This window comes from Periophthalmus magnuspinnatus, chromosome 15 (assembly GCF_009829125.3).
Source record: "Periophthalmus magnuspinnatus isolate fPerMag1 chromosome 15, fPerMag1.2.pri, whole genome shotgun sequence".
NCBI classification, from domain to species: domain Eukaryota; kingdom Metazoa; phylum Chordata; class Actinopteri; order Gobiiformes; family Gobiidae; genus Periophthalmus; species Periophthalmus magnuspinnatus.
Window position 1 is genome coordinate 24,378,157 of NC_047140.1, and position 23,760 is coordinate 24,401,916.

A 23,760-nucleotide genomic window follows, 5' to 3' on the forward strand; every position below is an offset into this window, starting at 1 on the left:
TTTAAAGCTACAGTCCATCTGATGATAGCTGAAACATAGTCTATTCAGTTATATTAGTGATTGTGCATGTGTGCATTGAAGGCTGTTTATGATCATCACAACTCAGTACAATGCAGCCTGTGTTAAGTACACTGATGATCCCATTTGGCAAGTCAGAAGAAAGTCCATCGAACATGCCAAATTTTTGCTCATGTTTATGATTCTTATCCAAGTGTGATAAAGGGAAAGTGTTAAGAGCTGAGGGGGCTGGCATATTTATAAGTCATAAATCAGAAAAGTCAGTGGGAATGAAATTACTTGAGTATCTTTATCTTGCACTTATGATATTTATCAAAATACTCCATTATTGAAATAATTTCTAATCGCCAGCCCTCTTTGGTGTTATTCCCTGACACGTGTTGGCTGCCATTCTGCTGCTTTCCTTCCACTGAAGTGTTAATAATTAAACCACCTTGAAGATTAGATTAACACCCTTCATTTGAATTTGTATCTATTTTTGGGGGGCTATTCCACCCGGGCCATAAATCAATTCACAACTTTCCTTGACTCAGCAGATCTATCTTTGGGGTTGTACCCACATCCTCATTAATTCTAGACCTGCCCCTTCAAATGAAGCATCGCTCTGAGGTGACATGATCCTGTGGCGGCCATGTTGGAATTCACACTATTTCCTGTATCCCACTGTGCTGCTTTTCAAACAAGACTGTCCCATGGGACTGGACAGGATAGGGAAGTGACTGTTTACCCATCACCCACCTACAGCCACCCTTGAGAGAGAACAGGACACCCCCACATACGGTGTGGGTTTGGGGTAGGGCAAAACAGGTTATTGCAAATTAGTTGTCATAATCCAAAATGTCAATTTCTTACAATGATTTTATGCTTGTCCCATTGATAAAGATGTGTACAATACCTTTTTCCTACAATAAAGATTTAAAAATATGAAATGGATGCAGAAACACAAATATTACATACTACCTGATAATGTTGTTACTTTCTGATCATTCTTTGTTTAGTTATTTTAAACTTGGCTTTGTCATATTTTACCCTAATTTATTTTGTGGTTAAGTATCAGTTTATTGCTGGTTAAGTTTTCCAATTTAGTTATTATTAGTCTTTGTTATGCTTTAAAAGTGACTTTTTTCATCAGAGATTACCACATGATACATCTATTTTTAATAACTAAACTATTACCAGTTATCTTGTTATTACAGGTATCAATTCACCATAGTTACTCTATGTTTTTCTCATATGGTGCCCCCCTGTATACAGCCTCCACAGGCTGTTTGTCCAGCACTTCTTCACCCTCTCACGCTTGCTTACTTTCCCTGGTCTCCCAAACAAATGGTAGTGTTTTAACAAGTGGCAAGTCCATTAAGTATCACTGCACTGCTGTGGTGACAATACACAGGAGGCTTAGTATGTCTCCTGTGTCTCACCTTAGAGTTTGTAATTGTTCATAAGATTCTCTATCAGCAGAGGAATGCCAACACTTTATCAGCTAAAGAGGAATTAAAGATGCCCTATGTCACTTTTCTAGTGGAGCATCTGCCCCTTGCTCGTCCCCATGGATATGTTATTGCTTTACATCAAATATTCCACAGTATGTCACTATGGAGACAAGTGATTTCAGCAAAGTTGCAGGTCAGATCAGTGGAGAGGTGACCACACTCACAGTAAGAATGCATGTTTTTCAAGGTATTGTAATGATCTGATATTCTGTGTTTAGTTCAAACTGTCTGTGTTGTTGTTAATGCAAGTGCTTTTGTATATGTATGGTTGCTATGCCGACAAGTTGATGTGAAGTTTCTGTTTGTCTGTTACTGGTCTGTTTGGAAACTGGCTCTAGAGAGTTGAGATTGGTGTTGTTTTGCTCTTGTTTTGATGTGGGTTACAGCCTACAGCAGCCCTTGTGTTCAGAAAATAAACAACCAGAAGAAATTCCATCTGTTTCCTTACACAAAAACGCTACAGTATATAGAGGCTATTTTTAGTAATAAAGACACATGTAACTAAATAAATACAAAATATGCAATTAGTTATCAGTACACTTTTAAAATTAAGTACAGAATCTTTTAATTGCAAATAAAACTCAAACATAAAATCCAATTACTTAAGCCCTTTGCAGTTTGTGTCCTCTGTGTACAAGAAAAGGACTGAAACAATGGCTGCTGCAGGTCTTTCAGCTGACCACTTAAAACATTTGAAGATAAAAAACACAGGAGCCAGGCTTGTTTGCTGATTCTCCTGGGAGTAAAGGCTCTGCTCCAGAAACCAATTCACCTCCAAGGCTTGCTGCATGTTACTGCTGCAAAAACAACAGTGAGCTAATAGCAGCAATCTATAAATATGCCTTAAAGGCCTTGTAGTCATGCTTTGAGACACATGCAGACAATTATAGATCTAACAATGTAAACGAACAAGATTGCAAAAAGTAGAACACTCAAAAAGCATTGGCCATACTTTGCAAAAGTAATGATGTCCTATAAACCTAAACAAACAAAAACACAAACAAAAGTTAAATTTGTTAAGAAACTGACCCCGTGCCTCACCTATACTATTGTAAAAATAAACTCAATAGAGGTTCAAGCTTGAAGAAAACACTGCAGGGCTGAAATGCGAGTGAGCCTTAACCTTTGAAAATAGGTTCACATCAGCACCTTCGGTAATAAGAAATGCATTAAGAAGCATGCAGCAGTAAGTCCAACCAGTGGCCTCTTTGTCATCTCTACATACCTTCCTGTTGCCCTAGTGCAGCGGACCACACCAAGTTATTAGGTTCCTGGACTAAATGAGGCTGTGTGACTCTTGGAAACCTGATACTTAATGTCAGCTGGGTTCATTGGATTAGCTGTGAAACCAAATGCTATTTTCTCCTAATATTGGCCCAGAGCGCAACCGCAGTTTAATTCAATTGCATCTCTGTTTGGGAAGGTTGAGCCATGTCACCGCTTATGTGCATTATAGAGATTGTGTTATCCATCACAGGGGCAGAAAATGTATGCTTGAGGTCTATTATGAGGAGATGCACTCGGAGATAGATGGTGTCCCCGAAAGCTTTTGAAAGGGTATTGACCTATGGCATCATTGAGACCTCTTAGCCTCTTTAACAAATGAATAAAGCCGGACATTAGCTCTAAAATAACCACAACACTCTTAGCTCATTTGGCCTGTTTTCCATGCAACATTAATCCCTGGCACTGCTTTGCGGCTGGAAATAGGCCCTTGTGAACAAGATACTATAGCTCAAAACTTAAGTGTATACTCATCTATGATTATGAATTCAATCATTTGGCTACTCCCTTTTTCACTAGCAGTTGCCACAAAGATCTAATCACACAGTAGGTTTTTCATTACATACTATTATGATTACATTAACATATTTTTCCCTAATAAATTACTGGGGACGAGTTCATGTTTTAAAAGTTTAGAAGTTGTTTTATAAGTTCTTAACAGTGCAGTTGTGTGTTGTCATGGAAAATCTCACCCATAAGAGATCAAAGAGTGTACAAATCAAATCATAATCCCATTCCTCCAATAGTATTATCATGGGAGCTTTCCTTTTACACAGCAAATGCATTCTCAATGGTCCATAAGTCTGGTATTATGGCACATGCTGTTGAGATGGTGGGTCTGTGGCAGCTGTGACCTCCTGTTCCTCTCACAAAACTTCACTGTATCATCTAAAAAGCCCAGTTAATCCTTATCTGAAACGTTGCCTTTTCTGAGTTTCATTGTTTAGTCTGCAATGACACTGCAGCCATCATCTTACAAGAAAAATGTCGCTCCCAACAAAGAATGTAAAATATTGGGAGTATAAAGCATGTACTAATGCATTTTACTGCAACGATGGGTCACTACAGAATGAAGTGGGTCAGGTGTGGGTAACACCAAAAAAGTTGGGACAAAGTAAATGACATCACTCGGCCTGGTCAGATCTGTGGTGAGGTGACCCCACTCACAGTAAGGATGCATGTTTTCAAGTTATATTTCAACAAAAGAAACATCTGTAACAAAATAGATGCACGATAGGTACATTAAATGCCATACTGTGGAACATTTCAGTCCTCTCCATGAAGACAGACAGATAGATTGAAAGTTACGTTACCTTTAAAGTAGAAGTATTTTAACCTAGAATTTGTACTGGTTTACTGTTCTGGTTTAGTTACAATTTAGTCCCAGTTTAGGCATGGTTTTGCCCTCATTACAAATCCTAATTTCAGTCTGTTGAATTCTGTATATTTCAAAGTCAAATATTTTTGGAAGTGTTACTTGGTGGGAAAAGCACTAGTTATAGCATGAAGAGTACTGTATTAGCAATGCTTCTGTACATAGAGGTTATGGATAAGTATCTCATACAAACACATACAAACGAGCACACAGAACTGGGAAATAAACATTGAGTTCCTAAACAAACACTGGATACTTGAGGAGTGACTGACCTTTTGCCAGAAGTTGATGTAGAAAACCTCTCTGGAGAAGTTAAAGTAAATGTTGGTGTCGTATGCGTCGTCTCCCATGTTAGCAATGGTCAGATTCAAAGAGATGTTCCTCACTCCTCCCAGGGCTAAATGGGGCCTAATATGGACTCTATAGAAATACAAGGAATATATAAGTACACTTTTTTATGTGAGACACTGATAAAATATATTAGAAAAGGTAGAATATAATAACAAGTGAAAAAGATTTCTCAGCTGCACTTAATAAACAATAGGTTGAATGCAATGATCTTTGTGGGACAATAAAGTTTTAACTGCCAGATTAAACAGGCCAAAACATGAGGCCTTGGAAAATGGGTTAGAGCAACTCGGGCTGCGGTCACAAATCTTGCTTTGATCCTAGTCTAGCTCTGGTTTGGTCCTGGTTTGGCGTTAGTTTAGTCCTGGTTTAGTTCCAGGTTCAGTCCCATTTCTCTCTCATTTTGATGTGTGAAAGCAGCTTCATCACACTGAACCAAAGCAGGTTATGAACTTGAGGACCTAGGGTTAATCTCTGTTGAATTTACCAGACAAGCTACTGTAGTTCACCTTTGCTTTAGCTGAAAAGTTAATAAAGCTGTTGAGAGAAAAATGTCAGTATAGCACATAGCGTTAACAGGCTATATATAGTACATGTCAAGTGCTCATGATGTTATAAAAACTCCTGGCTTGGGCTGAATTTTAATTTGACATGCTTTTAGTGAAGAGGACAGGGAGTTTCGCTAACTGTTCAAATGTAAAATATAGAGGTAACTCCCTACGAATGGAAAAACATATGGATATCCTCCAAGCATGCGTCATTCCTCTGCTCCCCACACCCACATGGCCTATGACGTCAGCCGGCTTCTTCAGACCAGGATCCAGACTGTATTCTAATATACACAACGCAAGCCTTACCCAGAGAGGTACATTTTCCCGTGAAGTCTCAAGTCCGCAGCACAATCATCAGACAAGCAGTTCTTCTCAAAATAAGTCTGAAAACAAAGAAGAGATTGGCAAAGTTTATATGACCTCATGCACTCACACATTGACGGAGTATTTAGTCTAGGGGGCAGTGTTGTGCTTTTGTTGGACCAGCAGAGTGTACTGTAACCGTGGAAGCCTATACATTTGAAACTTTCTGATCTATCTTTTAATCATGGCACTCTTTGGTTTTAGGTTAAATCTCACAGGAAATTCGAGTCAAGCCGAAAAGACCAATGTGACTTTGATGATTTTTAGATAGATTACTCGCAGGCGCTGAAAGACACAAATCCTTGCGTTTTTCAGTAGGACTGCAGACAGTATAGGGAAACACATGTGGGGCAGGTTAGAGGTGGTTGCAAATGAAAATAAATGAATCAGTCTCTTGGATACGTCTCAAGAAAAGCGAACATAGACAATAATAAGCTGGTAAGGAACACCGAATCATTACAACCTCAATTTGGGCCATTTCCGTTATGCCTTTTGTGGTCAGAGAGACGACATGCCATCGCTGCATCTGAGAGGTGTGGGGTAGGATTCATTTTCAAAACCAATCAACCAAGGAAATGAACTGTGTCAGATTGTGTATTGGCTGAAAATATACACAAGTGATAACAAGAATGTGATTTTTCTTTGGCTAAATGTAATAATGTCAAGGTATTGATGGAATGCTTTTCTTTCATACAAAGGCTGCTGGGGTCATTAATTGAGTGTGCATGTTTGGGGTCTCATTTGGCAGGAGGCTTAAGCCCTTTATCCAATGGGAAGTTACAAAAAAAAGGTTGAGAAATTCTATCTAGAGATCATTTAGATACATACATTTATTTTCTGGTGATGGAGAAAGGCTGTCGTGTCCTTTTCCACGTATAAATGTGGTGTGTGAGGGATTGGTGATAGTTGGAAGGGCTATAGTAAGCACTGATTGCCAGCCACACTTATGTCAGCCTACCCCAGGGAATATGTGGGCAGATCGTTATAATTTTTTGTATGCACACGCCAATAATGTGTCAGTGGGGCATCCTGGGAATTGCACCCACAACCTTATTCTAGAAATAGGACATTCTACAGATCTGTAAGTCTGCTTAACTGTGACAAGTGAAATGTAAATGTTTTATGAAAAGTACTATACAAATAAAGTTTACTTACTTACTAGTGATACCTATATATACTCTAAAATAAATTAACATCTTACCTCATTCTTTGCAGCTATTTTGTTCCCTTTCCTCCATCTCAGAACAGGAGTGAGTGAGGGCAGGTCTTTGTCCTGATGTCCGGAGACAACATGGCGCCCCAAACTGTACGCCGCTTCAAACGAGATGGCCGTGAACACATCCTTCACATCTTTCTGTAGAGAGAGCAAACAACGACATCATTTGAATTCAATAAGAAAATATCCAATGTCACTAAAGTACATTTGTTTGTTGTTTATGGCCCATTTACGCTACTGTCAAGATGCACTCCAAAGCTTTTTCTAGCACCAATTTCAATCTACCGCTAAATCTAGTTGTGTTTTAAGAACTATGTCTGTCACAGTAATTCTCCTATCTGTCTTCCCTCCCCTTTTCAATACTGGGGTCAGAACAGAAAATAGGTGCAGTGATTTGCATTCATTTAACCCAGGTTTTAATGGCTAATGCTTTTATTGATGCCTCTTTCTCAGTACACCCGTGCTTGGGGCTGGTAATAATAAACCAGCTTAATAAGGTTTCTATAGTCCTCCTAAATAGAAGTTATAACATTACTGTATTTATGAATGCATGCCTTTGTCAAATACACAAAGCTATTGGGGCTAATTTAACCCCTACGGCAATTGAGCATTAATCTTATGGTATCTGAATGTACTTGGTGAATAAGCCCAGTGTAGTAGGTTCATGTGACAAGTTCATTAAGGCAGATTTCTTCCTGATCAATTCATCTTTTAGACGTTTTAGGGGCAAACGCTGCTGGCATCGCCTCTGAGAGAATCAGCTCTTCGCGTTTCTGGCGGCTTAATCTATGTCTATAAAAAGTGTTTGAATTGGCTTCAGATTTGGAAACAACGCAGACCGGAATGAAAACAAAATGAGGGCTCACATCTTCATTAGTACTCTGAACTGAAATATACATGGAGGAACAGCTTTTACAGTTCACTCAGTACTTGTGCTATCAACTACTGACGTACCCCAAAATTATTGCTCTCGCCCAGAAAGTAAACATTTTAAAAACTCTTCTAAAACTAGGACTAAACATTGTCTAAAGCAGGTCTATAGCACGACCAATGGACAAAAATCTGACAAAGTAAGGGCTAAAAAAAAAGTGTATAAAAAAGTGGACTAAGTGAATGTGACGTCACTCATAGTATTCGGCTACAGTCAAATGAAGCGCATCGAGGCTAGCAGTTACAGGGGTGAATTTGGAGCCCAGTTCCACATTTGGAATCCCGACCGTGAGTATAAAACAGCCAATCCGGAGCAAGACTGTTGAAGGTAACACCAGTTTTAATTGTTTAGTACTACTACGCTGACACATGAATACACTGGTTAATCTTGCTATGATATATTTGTTTGTACAGCCTTTTGCTATCCACTCCTGATACACTCCACTCTTTGAAAGCAGCCCAGAGGTTACAGGCCTAACTTTGGAGGTTAACACAATCTTTATGGACAACCTGCATCCTTTTCATGCACTGATGTCGAATGGAGCCAAACCCACAATGTCAACAAACCAGGTTGTCTGTGTTATCCATTAGAGCCAACTTTCACTCCTCTATCACATTATCAGTTTGGGTTCACACGCCCATCCTCTTTCCCTCGGCCGGCCATTAAACAGACAGGAGGCGTTTCGGTGGAGATCGCACCCGTGTCATCAGCTCAGGGAGGACAGGAAGTGGACGACGTTTGGACAGGACGCGGATCAAAACACGAGATTTGGGCTCATCGGGGAAATGATGCAGTGAAGAGATAACGCTGCTGCTCTGCTGGTGTAGACACTAATATTTATTGCTTTCTATGCAAACATAGAAGCTAAATCAGCACTATTAACCGACTCATGACAAATAAAATAGCAAACTTGCGTCTTAGTGGTTCTCAAATATTTATAAGTTAGATTTTAATGAACTAAATAATCTTAATACAGAAGTCTGTGATCTGATCCATAGTAAAAACCAAAAGTAAAATCTGCCAACTGTCAATCTGTTCATTCCTACAACTTTTTGTCCAGTTGACAGATTTTACTTTTAGCTTTTACTTAATACAGAATAAAAACATAAACCAAGGATTAAACATGTTGCTAGTGTCAAAGTTTGCATTTTGTTGTTTAAATTGTTGGGTCAGATTCTAAATGTAAGCTATATGGAGTCTATTGTATTATATTATATTCAACTTTATAACTGTTTTTCATGACTAGTTTCTCTCCAAAGTGTGTTTCCTCATCTTTTCTCCACCACTTTTATAGAGTAAAGCCGGGCACCGTCCACTGTTCAGTTAACAAGGAAATGACACCTCTAATTCGCCTGTGCCCTTAATGAGGCTGGTCAGTAATAGGCCTACAGAGGTTAACTCTATTACCCAGAGTTCATAGTGCACGGATGATCTGACATTTACACCTAGTGTTTATCCTATTTGTGCTCAGCAGGGACACACACGGACATTGTAGTAGTCAGTGTTCAACAAGGGCTGCTATATTTTAGTGCAGTGGCATGGGCTCGGCTCCTCACATTCATTAAAGGCTTCAAACAACCCCTGTCCACTAGCCCCTGAGTGAACTGACCCCCTGGGAGTTCAGGGTCTGAACTCCAGCGACGTCTTATCAGCTGTTTTCGTGAGGAACTGGGAACAGAATGTCATGGATCGCAAGATTACTTTAAAGAAATGCAAAATAAAATGTGAGTTATGCGCTATTTTGGGGGAAGCTGTTTGAATGGTGAGAATCTGTAGTTCCAGTAACATTTCACAAGAAAGAAAGTCCATTTTAAATATATGTTATAAATCTTTACAAACAACAGAAACCCCAGTTGTATATAACTGGATTATCTTTAGTCTTTTTCTAGGATTTATACTGCATTATATTAAAATATACTTTCTGTCAACTCAGATTTTTTGAATCTCTGCATTTGAAACAGTACATGAACTACATCCTTTTGGCACTGAGTAGTTTTTAAAGCAACAACACGTACCTTTCAGGAGCTAAAAAGTTGCACAGTGGGGCTTTAAAGAAAGATCTGTCATGTTAACTTTAGAATGTACCAGACTAATAAAGAGCTTAAAAGTATGGAGCGAGTGCAAGAGGATGTTTGCTAACCCTTTGGCCAGTCCTTTATTATGCTTGACCATTACGTCCAGTAACTCCACCCGAGTTTCCATCTGTCACACAGACACCTTTTGATCCTGTTTTTAATTTCGATATTTATGGAACAGAAAGGTTATTGAACTGCTGCTAAAAAGGACAACCACTTAAGCTAACTACTTCCCAGCACCATTTTGAAGAAAGGAACTCAACAACAGCCCTACATACAGTTCTTTGTCATTGCAAATCAGTCTACACTCAAAGCTTGCTACTGTTAGCACTTATTTAAAAGGAAATCACAGGGTGGGCACTGATGCTATTTGAGATAATCTCTTTATTCAGACTCCAGTGCTCTGAATGCGGTGGCCTGACAGATTGTTGCTATTTGTTGCTAAGGATGTAAACAACAAATAATACCAGGAGAGGCTACAGAGGAGTGAGGAACTACAGAATTAAGTTTAAGCAGGCTATATCGTTATAATCGTTAAGTATAATGGAAGTCGTCAATTTAAATTTGTTTTAATTTTGTTTTAGCTGCAAAATGCTCTGAAAGAGAATAGTTAAGTGCTCAGAAAATCTATGCAGAAACCTATGCATATATAAAACTTAATATATTCTCTTTTGTTTGGCGTTTTAAGTATATTCATTGAACAATAAAAGAGGGGAGCATTTGGGCTGAAAAGAGAAAATACAAAACAGAAATTATTTATCTGTATTGATGCTTAAAAAAAAAAAAAAAAAGTTAATGAATAAGCTGCTGAAATTTCCAACAGAATAGTAAAACATGGCAGATAATGGTTCTTTACATCTATGGCTTTAACATTTCATTACTTATTTTTATTGAAGAAAATATGGTCCAAACTGACTCCATATCTTATTAAAGGCTTGAGGTATAGCACAGAAAAGCCAACACAGCCAACAGAAAGCAACTGTTTTTCACAAGTTGCCACATTGGAAACCTTAAATTCTCTGCTACAGCACAAAACTTGTTGCGTGTTGCACTTTTTTTTTTCTTTTTTCTTTTTTTACAACACACTTGGTGCCAAAAAACCCTGCTCCCTTTATGCATATCCAAATAGTAAACTAGCAGGAAGCAACATTAGAGTTTGCCATTGTGTTTGGAAACAAAACAAGTGGGAAACGAACCCCCACCTGTGAAAATGTCTCCCTTAAGACCAGGTAATGTGCTGGGTCCTCACTTAGGAGCTATTTATTTTACACGGTTGAGACTAGCTCCTACCTAAGTGGCTATTTATTCCCTAACATTTCCGTTTTAGGCTTTCTATATGACAGCGGTGCCTTTTGAGTTTTGTGAACTGCTACTTTATGAATGACTTAACAGCGTTTTCGCTCAAGGCTCTTTCACACATGTTATTATCAGAAAAATGGCAACCAAACAAAGTGTTTCCTTACATAGCAGTTAGTAGTATAAATGATCTTAAATTTCTATAGATGGTATTCTAGCGTTCTGGCATAAGGAAACATGCCAAATTTCTTTTGGTTGTCTATTTTCTGAACACAAGAGCTACTGTAGGCTGTAACAGACGCCAAAACAAGAGCAAAACAGTAGCAGTCTCAACTTCTAGAGACAGTCTCCCAAAACAGACCAGTCACTGATGATAGGCATAGGAACCAAAAGTAACATACAAAAGTACTTACATTAACAACAACACATAAACATTTACAAGACCAAGAAAAGATGTCAACGCTGAACTAAACACAAAATATCATTACAGTATTATAAGAGAAAAAAACTTATTCTGCATAGATAAAAAAGGTCCAATTCAGTGGTCTAATGTGATCAAATTAAACAACAGAATAATTTTGTTTAAAAAAACCATAACATTTAACTTATGTGACATTTTAGCAGCTAATAAGGCACAATCATATGGCATCTTAATACACTGACTGAATCTAGAAAGCTGTTGAACGTCAGCTACTCGGGAAACCCCTAAAAGATTACTGAATATAAAACAGCCAGACTTCTCATAACCTTTTCAAGCGTAGACCTATGACATAATGTGACTATTACTTTACTAAAATAATACGACAAACAGTGTACTCCTACGTCTACATTTTGTTTCTTCATTGCTAATTCAGACATGACAGCTATGACTTCGAGTTTTGGGAGTATAAACTGTAGACTTTATGAATGACTTTACTCGCTCCACTTTCACACATGACACACATGTTAAAATGATCAGAAACATGGAGTCCTACCAAGTGGTCCCATTGTGCAGCCCTCTGTACTAATATGCGGGTTATAGGAGGGAGAGGGCAAGCTGACGTCAAAGCTGTCTCAGATCTTGACTTGGCACTAAGGCTTGTTTCGTTGCCCAAACCACAAAATCACAATGCTTAAATCTGCACACGAGAGAACTTAAGTGTTAACTCTTGGGGAAAATGTCATGCATTATAAACACTCCTTTTTAGGTCAATAGATGTATACTACATGCACGGCTCCTTGCACCGGTTTCATTCAACAGATAAACTTTTGAGAAATTAGGCCTAAATGGAAAATAGCCTCTGTTAAGTGATGGATAGCGTCAAAGTTATGTATATGCTAGGACATAAGGGAAATGACCTGCAAATGTAAGATATTTATAGAAATATTTTCAGCATATGGTATTCACTGCTATGTATATAGAGAAAGACAGAACAGTTTTTTTCAGTTCAAGAAAAGAACTTAAATATGCAGGGTTTGTGTGTTAAGCCTGTGTGAATGAAACAAATCACAACTCCAGGTCTGTTTGTGATGAGGAAACAACATTATAACATAGATCAGAACATACAGTAATAGCTGCTCTTTAATGAACATCTGTATAGGTTAAATATGACAAATTATAGCAGAAAAAGAGGTAAATGGCAATAAAAGTGTCTAACAGTCAGAAATATAAACAATAACACCAATATCACCTATCCTAACACCTATCTTGCTATATGAGGTAACATTTGTATTACTTCAAGCTGGTTACACTTATTTCCTTGGTTTCTGGATAGTTATTATCTTGAGTGATCTATGATTCAATAAAACATTACATTAATAGTAGTACAGAAGATACAGAAGATATTTTATGTGATGTTTAATGCCATGTGAATTTGACATTTTTGGCGGATGTTGGTAAGGAAGATGTAATCACATATCTTGCAATTCCCATGCTCTTTCTCTCTATTCTCTATTTGAGTGCGTTAAACCTTATCAGCTTGTGGTTGATGTGAATTTACTTGCATTTGTTTTTGTTTCCACTGTGATTAGATGAGAAAGATAAACTCCCTCACAAATGTTAAGTGCAAATATATAAGAAAATACAATCAGATAATTTCATGCAGATATACTGATCTGCAGACTCTATGTTTTATTGGTAGTCAATAGTGGTATAGTAGCTGTGCTTGGAGAGATGAGAATGCATATGTAAATGTCAGTGGTAGAGATGGGACAATAAACAATGATGCAGTTTATTGTAATAAAAAGGAACGTGTTTTGTGATAATTGTGATAATTGCCAACAAAGATAATCCCCAGTATATCACCAGAATGTGCAGGGCCATAGGGACCCAGAATTGAACTCTCTTTCTATTCACTTGTGCTACTGGAGGGTAAAAATTACATTTGTATATTGTCCACATGGGCCCATGTGAGGCTTCTTGCCCCGGGTCCCCAAATGACTGTAGGTGACCTTGATCTTCCATGGTGTTCTCCTCTAGATTGTAGTTTTCAATGATGACAAACAATTATATATAAATTGTTTAAAAATGTTATGAATAAGTTTCATGTGTAAACTGTCAGCAACTTTAATCATTATTGTGATAACTAATTTGGCCATTATAATCATGACACCAGATTTCAATCCTATCCCAGGCCTAGTCAGTGCAGTTTGACAAAGCAGAATTTCGATTTCAAGTCTTTACTCTAATTTGATGCGATAAATATCATAAAATAAATGTTTTACAAGGGCCGATTGTTAATACTATCACCACTAACATGAGACAATATCTTTGGTTCACTGCATCATATTGCATAATGATGAATACAACTCCCATGGAGGGCTCAGATCTCTAGTATCAAGGGATTATGAAAATTGGACATCTAATCTAATCCAAATTTGTCTGCTGCTTTGATGTTCAACCAAGGAAATGTTGTAACAGGAAAAGTTCATGTCTTTTTAACATTTTGTATTATTACATTGTTTAGGGCTGCCGCTTGATTATGAAAAAAAAAAAAAAAAGATAAGTAGGTTTTCTGTACACAACAGGAGCCCGCAGAAAGATTAAAGAAACCAAGATATGCAAATAGACTTGGTTCTATTATTCCAATGAGCAATTTTATTTATAGGCTATGGGGCTACTTTTTCCCCACATGCAGCATTGAAAATCCAACAATTAAAACCATATGGGAATGAAGCACCACAATACATTCCAACCGGTCAAGAGAACAGCCCAACCTTTGTAATACAATAAACAGATATTGATGACTACCTCTGTGTCAGAACAAAAGTGCACATTTTTAAACAGAAGTTAATATGTTCATTGTTGTACTTAGATCTTCACCCAATACTTCCATGACATGAATCACACATTCTTTGAGCACCCTATTCCCAGAAAATAGGCTGATGACCTGTAGCGTCCAGGCACAAGTTCAAAGTTTACCGTACTATGTGTCATGTTGTAACACTTTGCACATGTTGACTCTCTATTATTATCAGTCCTTTCGAAAATATCAGTGTCCTTAAAAATAGCTCCCATGACTTTACATGGTCCAAGTTGTAGCTTCTGTTTTTTGTAAAATTGTAAATCAAGTAGATTCGAGCTTTGAGGAGAGATACGGGCCTGTGTTGTAATATGTCCCGTGAGCAAACGCATATTTCCTGCTGAAAACATTGGAGAGCCATCACCGCCAAACATGGACCAGGTGTGCCGTCATGGTATGGCTGTTTTACAGATAAACATCAGTAAATACAGCGTTAGCTTTCACACAGTATACAGTTCACTCACACCTTTACAGATGCATGGATACTTTACATTAAATTAGGCTGTGTGTGGAGTTAAAGTACATCAAGTCTTTACATAAACCTAAACCTTTTATGATCATTGGCTTAAATGTTTGTACATAAATTAGTGTCTTTCTTCAAATCATGCACAGTTAAAGAAGCACTATGTCACTTTTCTGGTGTGTTTCCTAGGATGTTCCACAGGATGGCATTAAATTTAATATCTCCATGCAGACAAGCAGATGACACAATCAGGCTAAGTTACTGGTCAGATCAGTGGGGAGGCAACCCTGCTCACAGACAGAATGCATATTATTTAAACATTTTAGCAATAAAAAACAGCTGTAACTGATACAATGCAGGGCAGATAAGTGATAAGATAAGTTAATGCCACAGTGTAACAAAGCAGTCTCCATAAATATGTGGCGGATTCCCCATCAGAAATGTTACCTAGTGCACCTTTAATGCAATTATAAATATACATTTCAGTTTTATAATGGTTTGCTCAAACATCTAATTACATTCATTAATGTTTTGAGTTTAATCTGGAAGAAAGTTGAAGCCGATAAAAACAAACTGTACACCTCTCATACATCTGATAATCCAAGGTGTGCTGAATTTATAGCTTTTTAAAACAGCCTTTGCGTAAACACAAATTGCAGGAAACTTTACGAGCTCTCACGCATCATGAAGAAGGCATTCACCATTTGACCCTCGGACAGTTAAACCACAGCTGGGATTTATAAAGACTCAGAAAAAAGAACTTCGTTGGAAGTTTAGGTCTCGTGCGTACCCAAAATCTTCGCTGGGTTATTTTTACTACACTCTTCAACAGTTTGATTCGATGCCAGTGCTAACTATAGCCGCAGTAGTATCATATCTGTGCTTGAAATGCATCCAGGAGATTATAAATAAACAGATGTGCACACTCAATGCCAGTTCCTTCCAAACTACTCCCCCACATCGCGATATTATTTTACTGCTCTTACTACAGCAGACAATTCAAATTCATTAATGTGCTTCACTCCCCTGAAATGACTATAACATTGTAAGATGAGCTACAAGTTTAAATTTAAGTACTTTTTAATCATTTGAACCCCCATTTTCAAGCTCAATAATATTGTAAAAGCAAATGAATGACCTCATGCTCTCAGGGTAAGTTGTACTGTATATTATTCCTATGTCAAACATGTGACTCTATATGTCATTGTTGTGTCTCGCATTCTGCATCACATGTGAGGAGCAACCCAAGTTCGACTCCTGCCTCAGGTCACACTGCTCCATCGACTTCTCTAAACATCCTGTTTTCTATCTGTACTGTGTTTGAGATCATTCTGACCAGCCAGACATTTTATTTTGTTATATTACTATTTATTCTCAACAAATGTAGACATTTTCTTATGTACCCATTTCAATTTGTCTTTGTTACTTCACTTTACTCTGAAGGAAAATAAATTTGATCCCAATTAGATAACTGAAATATATATACCTATGAAAAAAAGCGTAAATTCTAGTACAAAAGTGGGACAAAATGGCTTCCACTACTGTTGCAACCACACATCTTAAATGTACTTATAGTAGGAATACTGTTGCTGCTGCTATTACTTCTACTACTTTCTCTACTACTTACTACTACTTCAACAACTAAACATTAGCAATATGGCTCTATCATTGCCTATACATTTGAAACACATGCAGTATTATGCTTTTTGAAACATTTCACAATGTTATGACAAAGGCAAGCATTGATAACTATGGGGGTTCTGGAAAGTTTGGGTGACTTTCTACTGGCCCCACTCGCCCCATCAATCTGGCATTAACCCATTAGTGCTGAAGTGTGACAAAGGTCGATATGAATGACTGAGTTCAACAACAGGAGGACTGGAAACGCATGACCATATAAGGAAGAAGACTGGAGAAGCAGAAATTCAAATCCTTATAGTGACAAATTTATTAAGCTTTGAGTTTATTGAGTTTATATCATCTTCATTCTAAGTCTTAAAAAGTTCTGAGAGATGTCCTGTACTTCTGCAGTCTCGACTATCATCCTGTCTGGTCAATAATGACAAAGGGCGAAGCTATTTTTGAGCTAAAACAAACAGCTAAAGACCTACTTGATCCCAGATTGTTACTTTGACAAATCGATTTCCCATAACATTCTAATTTTGAAGTATAAACAGGAAGCTGTTATCTGCTAGCTGCCACAATTAATTATTTAAAAAAAAATCTACTAACCCTAACTACACTTTCTTATTGCAGTGGTTAAATGACATTATTAACCATGCAACTGTAATTCATTTAGGGATTATACAAAATATATTATTAGTATGAAATGTCAATTAGACCTCAGATGTAAACTGTCTGTATTATATTATGGACATTCTGTTTGGGGAGCTGCCCAAATGTTTCCTGTGGCCCTTTCTGTCACCCCAAACCAAATCTGTGCAATGTTGAAGATGGAAGACAAAGCCTGATAAAAACTGTCTGCTGCACGTGAGCACAATTTATCACATGCCGTTTACAGTCTGAGCCGGACATCAACAAATATGAGTTGTATATTTGGGACATCCTGTGAGGGGAGGATCCTAGTCTTTTGAACAGGAAACAGAATTTGATGTTGACTCTGCGCCATCAGAACTATGTGTAGCTGTTAACAAATAGGCCAAGGACTGGGAAATGAGAGAGGGGTCGCAGCCAGGTTGTTGAGGCAGACGCCAAGAAGTGACGAAATTGCAGCTGCATTGTCCTTCCCAGATACATTAGCAAAACGAAGACCAAGGTTTTCCTTTCTCATAAAACTGCTTTAATAAAAGATCATAAGAGGAAGTGTTTCAGTATTAAGTATCAGTTTACCACTATAATAAAGCCGAAATGCTGTATATTGATTTAAGGAGACCTGAGTAACCTTTAAGACGAGACAACTGATTTTCACACTGCAGCAGGAGGAAGTAGGTATTTAAATCTGTCTAAATCATCCATAGCTCTCACAAGTCATTGAGTACACCTTTGATATCTACATGGATTAATTTTCAGGCACATATGCAACTTTAGAACTGCTTTTTTCACAAGGAAAAGTGAAACTAGTGTGGAAGTGCAGTCCGAGTGCTACTTTGTTTATCACAGCTTTAAATAAACCGTGTGATTTTTTATTGATTTATGGGGGTATAAATGCCATGTCAGTACGAGAAAACGTCATGTCATTTATGTCATTTGTTGCGTGGCCGAAAAGCAGAAAAAATCAAATCAAATGTAAAGCAAATTTTCAGGCCAATACTACTGTTTACAAGCCTGTTTCCATGTGATATGCAGTAGCCGTTTCCCAAAGCTTGCTGTTATGCCTTAGTGGAAGTGGAGAACATCATGGCAAATGAAACTCTTTAATTGTGGTTGTCGCTGGCCACCCATTCTGTTGCCTTGTGGTGGCACGGGGTGGCAGTAATACAGCCAGACGACTTCGGAAACATTTTTTCCCAGCATGCCGCACAGCCAAAGTCAACAAATCATCAAAATCAGCTCACCCTTCGCTCCCCCTTCGATATGACTAACCGTGAAAGATTTACTGTTGCAATGACAAGCTCGGGCTAATGAGCCAGTGTAATGTATTATAGCCTACTTCACTTACATTTTAATACAGCTTCATAGTGGTCGCTAGTGAGTTTGTTTTACAGTGCTACAAAAGTTGGCCGTGTATCGGGACAACCCAAAAGAAACGGTGTCTAATGTTCAAACTGGCAGGACCATGTAGGGAAATCCTGACCAAAACATAACCCTGTGCTAAAATTAACCTGAAAATCTCTCCTTTTGTGTCCCGTAATAATGCAATACCTACAGACAAAGCTGGAGTTATTATGGTGTCTCAATGGCATTTTCCAGCCAATTTACTATTGTGGAGTTTCCCCCCTCAAATATTCCCTTATAAATAGGCTTTTTGCAATGTGTAACTCAAGACAGCTGGTTGTGATTACGTCCTGAGCTATATACTTTCATTGTATCAGCTCTTTTGGCCTAGGGTAAGTGAAACCGGTCCACGGCATCAAGGGAGCTGAACTGTAGGCAGGCAAACAAAGCAGGCAGTGTCAGAGAGTTAGCACGTGCCGACTAGGGCTGCAGCACTGGGACTTTTGTTTAACTATTGGGGACTATTGGATATGAAGATATACAGGGCACGCCGCTTCTCTCCGGGGCTTCCTGTTATAGTGCGCAGGGAGGGAGCAGGCGTGGGTCAAGCAGTAACTGTAAAGGCTTTTCACACTTTGTTTTGATTTGAAAGAATGGATTACTGCGGTTTCACGTCAGTGCAAAAAACTCACACCGTCAAGGAAACTGGAAGTCTGGGAAAGTTGGTGCTTGTAGTTTCTGTCTGTCACTATTAAGAGCGAGTTTAATGGATTTAAATGGAGTGGGTGGATAGACACAAATATTGGTCATACTTCCAGAACAAGGACTAAACAGGTTCTTTCTGACACAAAACAGATAACACTTACCCACTTTTGTTTATCTAGACAACTACAACGACAACTACATCCAGAAGGTACTGTTATTGAGCAAAACAGCAACTCTCTGTCATTATAATCCACAACTGAAAATGCATTGTGGGCATAAAAAGCAAAGCCAATGCCAAAGTTCACCATTTTCATACAAGACGTCTTTCTGTAACACAGGGGTTGGGAACCTTTTTAGCCGAGAGAGCCAAAAAAAGTCACATATTTTAAAATGTATTTCCGTGAGAGCCATACAATATTTTAAAAAATCTGAATACAACTAAATGTGTGAATTTTTAAACAAGACCAGCAATTTTAGAGTATAAGAAATCTCTGAATGTATTATTAATATATTTTTTTAATAACATCTGTAGGAGCCAAGTTTTGGTTTATGTTTGGTAATGCATGCAAATTCAGAGTGTTAATATTTTAATGCTAATAAATGATGTTTTATGTTAATATTTGATTTATATGTTGTTTTATTGCATCAATAGTGATTTTGGAAAATATCTTAGGATTGTCATTATTGAAGTTTTACGTAAATATGTTACCATCACCTTAAGAGCAATAGCGTGCGAGGGAAAACAGCACGCGCTGTGACATCGTGTTAGTTGAGGCAGCGCATAAAGATGGAGCCAAATGGTTTTCTTACCGTAGTATTGTTTATTTTTGAGAATTACTTGATTTGATTAATTCTGTATTTATGTATAATTTATTCATTACTTATTGTGTTAACAAATGTCAGCTAAGATTTATCTGAGAGCCAGATGCAGTCAACAAAAGAGCCATAGGTTCCCAACTCTTGCTGTAACACTAGCAAGAACTACCAAATAAACTAACATGCTCCCCTAGAATGTCAAAGCACTATTTTTGTGTTCTGATACATGTATTTTAGTTCCCAAAATCTTTGAATTGCAGAACTAGTCAAAGCTAACATTTCCGCTTTAAATCTGTGGTTGTTTCCTGTGTAATTGTGCATAACCTACATACTCCAAGCATATCAGACTCAACACTGGAGTCAATATATAACCTGAACTTCCTGACGTCCAGCTTGTTACTGGGGTCCCAGAATAGCAGCTGATGGACCATTTAATGCCCCAGTGGTTTGGTGCACATGTCAGTGGGCCATGACATAGGGCACATGCATAGACAGTGGAATATAGGCCACGGCTAAAGGTAGAGTAAGAGAGTTTATGAGTTAAATTAAACACACAACTGTTAGCAGCAGGGAATTAGCAGCTTATTTTAGCTCTCCCTAAGAGACTGAGATGTGCCGAAGGAGAGATACACAATACCAGCTATGACCACAAATGGACAGGGGCCTATTTGGCATAATTCCAGGGCTCACGTGCGCTCCACTGGGCCTCCTAAAATAAAAACACACGTTGTATACATCGACGGATGGATGGCCCTGTGATGTAAACACGCAATGCATTTTTATCACACGCACTAGTTTAGAGTATCTGAGCCAATGAAGACTTAAACTGGCATGTTTAGTTAAATAAATCGTAAATCAAAGTATATGGCTCTGCAGGCAAATGGCCCCTGACATAAAGAATAATGATTGCCCCATAGTTTATACAAAGGGATAATTCACAATATAATGTTAGTAATGTAGCACCTGTTTGAGTATACAATGAGTATCTTCTAAACATAGACTGAAGACAACAATGTAAAGTCATGCAACCAATCAATCATATCGCTGACAATGTATTTTATGAAATAGACGACACGTGCTGGTTTATTTAGCAGTGATACGTTTTGCAGTAACTATAGACATCGCCTGTTCATACATGCAAGTCTATGAACAGTAGAAGGCATAAGAGAATGTGTTATTTTATTATTTATTAACACAGAAAATCAACAGAGATTTTGTTGTAGTAGTAATACATATTATACTACTCTCTGATCTCTGTTATAATGTTGTTTCCTCATCACAAACATACCTGGAGTTGTTTTGTTTCATCCACAAATGTTTAACACACAAACCCTCCGTATTTAGGCTGAGTTCTTCTCTCAAACAGAAAACACTTTGTTCCACCTTGTGATGTCATGTGGTAATACAGGAAGTGCTCCACTGTGTTTTAATCTCCATACACATTTATTATAATCTTTTGGATAATTTCAGCACTGGAATTGGCAATCTCTACTGAACAAAAGGTAAAATGTAACTGTTAACTTGAAAACTACCACTAAATGACATCATAAGGTGGAACAGAGCATTTTGAGCTTTGGAGACATAGACAGACTAATGAAAAAGTGTTACTCAAACATGTGTGAATGAAACAAAACATAACTCCAGATAAAAGCTCACAAGAGTAAATTTACTGTAATATAGGACCTTTAAGCAATACATTATATACAAGATATTCATTAGATTTCAGACCAAAAGTGTTTCAGACAGAGTTAAAACTAATTTTGCATTACCCTGTTGCCATTCAAAACAACATTTCCAAGTAGGCATGCATATTTTGATAGCAACACAGGAAACAAAAATCCTTATAAACATCAATACATTTACCGGTACTTTGCATTTCAACCTACTGTAACCATCTAACCCCATCTACATTTATTATTGAATTAATAAGAGCCAAGCAACTATTTCAACTTTCCATCTGCCTCAGGAATGTTAAAATTAATTTGTCTTAAGTTTTATGTCAGATGCTTAATTGACTTGTGTTTGAGATTGGCACAGTGTACTAGTTTACACGGCTGGATTAGCAAATTTAAATGACCAATTGACCTTGAGTGCCTTTTGAATGTCATCCTGGTCTAACTTCTGCCCTCAGTTTACGCCAGAAGTACGTCCAACTTATTGATATATATCTTCACCACATAATTCCAAGTCCAGCTGTTTCTGTCCATCAGCTCCTTGCTATCAAAACACTGAAGCACCAAATTCCTCAGTAAAACACAACCAAATGAAGAATCTCTCAAGTCAAATCACTATTTTCATGTTACACACAGAGCCCCTTCCTCTGCAATTACGCATCAATCATCTCAGAATTCACCTCCCCGACTGTGAGGTACAACTGTAGTTAAGGCCAGCCTACAGCTTATTTAACTAAAAATAACCAAACAAAGAACATCTGGATCTCTGGTATGTGGTGAGTTGATGCCAATGAAAACATGTTTAAAGTGATCAACATAAAAGACTTGCATAATTTCAGCAGGAATTACTGAACTGGAAAATGGTGTATTTTCAACTATGAGCTCCTATGCTATGTGTTCTGAGTTATGGCACAGCACACGATGTCTGTGCGGCCAGGCTGAGCTGAATGTGATTAGATGGTTAAATTTAGTATGGTATTTCTGTGCTCTGATAGTATTATTACATGGGTTTATAAATTCAGTTATATATTAGAGACAAAGTACAGAAATGTCATCATGGCAGATCATTTGTTTTTCTTTTCAAGATGTTTTCAAGAACCAAAAGTTACCGCAATTGTATATTTTAGATGTGAAGTTTTTTAGTTTCTGGTTTATTTTAAAGTTTCATGTTGGTTATAACACTGTAATATAGGGAAGTTTTTGTTCAAATTCAGGCATTTCTGATTGGCAATGATCAGCTTGGATGTTTTAATCAAACTGTCAACAAACAAACCTCTGTCAGTAAAAATAAGTGTTTTGAAGCAGAGTTCAGACTTTGGACAAAGATATTTGACTAAATTAATTATGAAAGCTATTTTTATTTATTTTAAACAAAACAAAGAGCAATCCAGAATTCCAACTGGTCAATATGAAGGAAAAAATATAATTTTGTCATTTTGTGGATCCCTATTTTAATATATTTAAAACAATAACATTTATTTTATAGGATCATGTCTTTCATACTTGTTGCTATATCTCTCAAATCCATTTTCTGTGGCATTTAAATGAACTTGTAACTGTACAAAACAACAGTTTTCCAAATCAGAGGTGATCCTATAGTCAATTGCTTGTCTTTTATGTTCAGAGTTTTTTCCCAGTTTTTACACGTGTTATATTCACAAAGTCAACAAACAAATTTCACATGGCCACAAGAGTGTGATTCTGAAATGTCAGGACTTATGCAATCCTCCCTTTAACACGGCTTTTCCATAGGCTGAGCCAACATATGCCTGAGTTTTACGCACAGTCCCGCGCCCTGCTGGGACTCCCCTCTGGGTTTAACTGCAGGAGGGTGAGGCAGTGCCCCCCTGTCCCACATGAGGATGCGGCCAGGACAATCCAGCTGGTTTCTATTAGCATACCTCTTCAAGGAACGGGACAACTAACTCATGTGGGCAGACACTTGAGCAAGATAAATGACACGATTTGGCCAGGCAGGTTCAACCCTCTCTCTGAACTAGGATCACCTCTGATTATGGTGATTCTTTTAAGTTCAAGACACAAAGATGACAAATCATTTAAGAGCGATGAGCCAGAACTGTGTCATCAAAGACTGACAAGACCTTCACTTTTTGTCTGCTTGTCCGGTTTAAGGACTATATTTGCCCGTAAACAGTCTGGTAAAGCTGTGTTTAAGCCCTCCCCTTCATGTGTGGCTTTTGGGGTTTGGTTGTAATCTCACCTCTGCTTATGTCTGCTACACAACCACAATGTCATT

The 23,760-nt window shown here is 37.8% G+C and overlaps 1 protein-coding gene across 1 annotated transcript in view; it reads right to left on the reverse strand.

Annotated features, from left to right (window-relative positions):
- itga9 (integrin, alpha 9) overlaps positions 1–23,760 on the reverse strand; it is a 63,784-nt gene that overhangs the window by 14,044 nt on the left and 25,980 nt on the right. The window contains exons 16-18 of the mRNA XM_033979523.2: positions 6,634–6,786; positions 5,376–5,452; positions 4,443–4,590 (exon numbers count right to left, since the gene is read on the reverse strand). Of these exons, the coding sequence (XP_033835414.1) occupies positions 4,443–4,590; positions 5,376–5,452; positions 6,634–6,786 (378 nt within the window). The remainder of the gene's footprint in view (positions 1–4,442; positions 4,591–5,375; positions 5,453–6,633; positions 6,787–23,760) is intronic.